Source organism: Wasmannia auropunctata, unplaced genomic scaffold, assembly GCF_000956235.1.
Source record: "Wasmannia auropunctata unplaced genomic scaffold, wasmannia.A_1.0 LD333874.1, whole genome shotgun sequence".
NCBI lineage: Eukaryota > Metazoa > Arthropoda > Insecta > Hymenoptera > Formicidae > Wasmannia > Wasmannia auropunctata.
Window position 1 is genome coordinate 47,241 of NW_012029016.1, and position 3,938 is coordinate 51,178.

Consider the following 3,938-nt stretch of genomic DNA (forward strand, 5'->3'; position numbering starts at 1 on the left):
AAAGTGGTTTAATTCATCCCTTTAAATCGTTTTTTTAGCACCAATTGATAATTTCTAAATTCATCTATTTATGTGACCTCAATTAAAGTGTACAAGTTTGATTAAGATCAAAATTTAACACTTTGCGAAGTTTACTTGTTAGTTATTTATGATTTATTAATAAGTCATAGTTAAATTTTTTTAATTCAGCTGCTATATGGGATCATTTTGACTTTAAATTAGCGATCTCAAGAAAAATTCCTATATATTAATATTCAACAAAATGTTTCAAAAAAAAAGTTTATACAAAAAAAATTGATGTATTAATGACATGCTTTAATTATATAAAAATTCTCGCAAAAATAAAATTTTAAAAAACTTTTTTTACATAATTTCTTGGAATTTAAAAATTTTTCATAATTTTTATACAATTTGAAAACTTTTTAGAAAATCATTCAATTTTTTATACGAATAGAATGTACCATTTTCATAAATGTTAGGAAAATTCTTTTTTTCTAAAATTCCTCATATATGTAAATTCTGTAATATTTATTTGAAATTGCTTATTCTATAATTTCCGAAGAAAACTTATAAAATTTAAAAAAATTTGATATTTTTATAGAAAACTTCATAAGTTAGATTTTATGAGAATTCTTTCATCAGGACATATAATACCAAAGAAGTTTCCATAAGAAATTTCCGTTTCTATTTTTATCGCGTAGTAACTAACAAATGATACAATATTTTTCACGCATCACATGACAGAAAATTTAGAATTTTTAAATCATAGAATATAGTTTCTTAAGTAAAATACTATTTTTTTATTATATATCACGGTATAAAATAGTGAGTTTTTTGCCCCGCCTTGTTTCAATTATCAATCCATTTTAAAAACATCTATTTTCACAGCATAGAGAATAAAATTAGGAGGCACAATTAGAACTCCATCACTAGACTGAGGATTTTATTTACATCTAAAATAAAACATGTACTTATAATTATAATTAATAATGTTAATAATAATGCCGTTGTATTGTACATTCCCACAAATCGTCCTTTAAATACAAATCAAAGTACAACGGCAATATTACATGCTACAAATACACTATAACTCATACCTGTTCAGCCACTCTCATATATTTTTTTAATGATAAATTATACATATACAAATTATTTATTTAAATCTATGATTAATATAACACATTACCCTTCCTGGACAAAAAAGGATATGCTTGCAATACGCAATTGTGCATAGTTCAATGTAAATATAGACATATTAAAATTCTTGAATTTTTTTTTAAGAATTAAATTGTAATTTATTTTAAGATTTGCTATGACATACAATTAACATTGTGATAATTTTTATCTCTATTTTTTAATATAACGCCATTTTATCTAAAAATCACATTAAATTTTAAATAAAAAAAAGGAATCAATTAAAAAAGATTATAAACAAGTTTTATATTCTTGGAAAAAAAAATCTAATGTATAGATAAGAAAGTCAAACTCATACCAAGTACCACAACTTAATCTTCTTTAAATACTGAAACTGCCAAGGGCTGCAACTTCTGAAGGAAGGCACAAATCATAGCCATTCTATTGCGCATACTAAATAGTCTTATATTCCTGAAAAATTTAGCTCTTTTCATATCTTAATATTAACCTCTATGTTGCACAAATTAAGCTGATGCATGGTTAATGCCTCGCCGTAATAGTCGATGGCTGTCAATGGTCCGTTGCCAATTTCTTAGGATGGCGTTCCTGCGCACGTTTAAGTCGCTGTAATAGAAGACTGTGCAGTTGATCGACTTCTTTAGGTGCCGCTTGTACAATAAAGATTCGAATATCCCCGTGAACATCCATAGCAGTTAGTCTTAATGATTTAGGTCCAGCACGTTCCGCGGTCATACCCGGCCATACTTTTGTATTCAAGATCAATCGTTGCGTTCCAGCAGTACGACCGACCAAACGAGATTCCTCATCTCGATCATTAAGTCTTAACATACCTCTCCCTCTTTCCTGCCAACTGCTACTAGTCTGCAACATATAGTAAACTATGAAATTTGTCTTTCTCTTTCTCTTTCTCTTTCTCTTTCTCCCCTCCCCTCCCCTTCCTCTCTTTTTCTCAATATTAAGTATAATTTAATTCATATAACGTTATTTATATTAAATTGTTCATAAAATTGAAAAATTGTTTATTATAAATTTATTTTAAATATTAAATAATTTATTATTATCAAGATTTACACACCTTATCAAAGGCAAATAATTTGCAATTTATCTGAAGAACATTTGTTTCGCCTTCTTCACCAGTTAATAATGTTACTTGATTATATTTTCTCTTGTTTGCACGATTAGCTTCTTCCAACACTTGCGCTGCTTGAGTCAATGTTAAACCTGGTCTCACTGTAGCACGACAATTTGCAGCCGCATTTGAGAATAGGAGTTCAGAAGATCCATTCTCATTGCTCTCCTCACTTTTCGTCTCATCTTTTTCAGAATTATTCGAACTTTCTGTGTCATTTGAAACAGTAACACGCTCTTTCAAATTCTGACCAAACACAAAGCTAGGAGTAGACGTGCTGGATGCCATAGAATTATTTATATTATTCTCATTCTCCTTGGCGCTTGCACCCAAAGGCAAAAATTTCAATTTTACGTCTTCTGTAGATTTTTCCTCACTTTTGAAGTCTTTACTTGTTTCTGTTTTATTGCTATTCATTATAGACTCATCCTCATCTATAGAATTCTCAGTAGCCTTTGTAAATGGATTGTGAAATTTTGCAGGTTGTAAAACAATTTTGTCAGTAGTGCCTATAGAACTATTGGTTATCATACTTAATTGTGGTGGTCTTAGTATAGACGACTTTGATTTACTAGTTACAGAGTTCGAGAATTCATTAATACCAAATGAATTTCCCAATTTTGAAACAGATAGCACAGGACCTACAAGCATACAATATGTATTGATATACAATGATGTCACATCATGATTTTTTTTATTAAATCATGCAAACTTACAATGTTTCTTATTGGGAGGCTTATTAGCTGCCATGGTGGATTCTTGGTCATTTGATTCTGCTGTATGACTTTTCGTTTCATCTGCAAAATCCATAAATTTATCATACTATTTCATTAGATATCTCATTGTACGGTAAAGATAATAATTTTTAATTGTTGCGCGCATGTGCCAATGACAAGTTATATGAATATTTTAGAATAACCATAAACGTGTGTATCCCGGTCAGCTGAATTACTAATCGTTGAATCTTCGGTAGAGTCTTCCAGCAACTCCTCAGGCGGATCAACTTTCAAAACGAGTGGTGGACGATCGATATCCTCTATATCCTCTAAATAAAATAGAAACAAGCAATTAAAATCATCATCGTGAACAGTTGGTTCGTCGATCTATAGGTATGATAAGTGAAAATCTCATCAAAGAACATCCTGTATTTTTAGTGTCATATTGCGTTACATTATGTGGCACAAGATATTTTTAACATTTAATCAATATTAATTCACTTCCACACACATGAAACTTGAATCTAGAGGAACACAAAACGCACCCTTGCAATCCGCCATTTTTTACGTCAAAATGAATATAGACAAATAATGCTACCGCTATCACCAAAATGCAAAAATATTTGATACCAACTGCACGAATTTGTCTATACGAGTACCAACTGACTGGATATCTTCTATCATTGAATAACAAAGGCTAAAGGTACGTTCCCACTGAGCGCGTCACGCGTCGCGTTATCCAAATTGACCAATCAAAACATCCCATTTTATTGCGTAATTTGCCGCGTGATCCTGATTTCATACAAAGGCTGCGGTCCGATCAACGACATATATAATAGACCGAGCATTCCTATGCTTTTGATGTGGAGGAGGTGAAGCCGAAAATTGGCAGAATACGACTGAGAGAGATAGTGCGATTTGAGGGGAATGCTCTCTCT

At 30.9% G+C, this 3,938-nt stretch overlaps 1 protein-coding gene across 2 annotated transcripts; it reads right to left on the reverse strand.

Moving 5' to 3' along the window:
- Positions 1 to 915: 915 nt before the first annotated feature.
- Positions 916 to 3,635, reverse strand: LOC105459765 (ran-binding protein 3). 2 transcript variants are annotated; one of them, XM_011706013.1, is made up of 5 exons: positions 3,546 to 3,635; positions 3,204 to 3,329; positions 3,001 to 3,081; positions 2,231 to 2,925; positions 916 to 2,016 (listed from the first exon to the last, which is right to left on the reverse strand). In XM_011706013.1, exons 1-5 carry the CDS (start codon positions 3,559 to 3,561, stop codon positions 1,705 to 1,707), a joined length of 1,230 nt encoding a protein of 409 aa, XP_011704315.1. In that variant the 5' UTR covers positions 3,562 to 3,635; the 3' UTR covers positions 916 to 1,704. The 2 variants fall into 2 exon arrangements, with proteins under 2 accessions (XP_011704315.1, XP_011704316.1); XM_011706014.1 differs by having other exon boundaries at positions 3,512 to 3,582.
- Between the last annotated feature and the right edge of the window lie 303 nt (positions 3,636 to 3,938).

Excerpts from the sequence above, each read along its gene's own strand:
- LOC105459765 (XM_011706013.1), bottom strand. Across the intron at positions 2,926-3,000 it reads GCCTCCCAATAAGAAACATT|GTCCTGTGCTATCTGTTTCA; the intron begins GTAAGTTTGCAT and ends GTATGCTTGTAG. Across the intron at positions 2,017-2,230 it reads AATTATTTGCCTTTGATAAG|ACTAGTAGCAGTTGGCAGGA; the intron begins GTGTGTAAATCT and ends TATATGTTGCAG.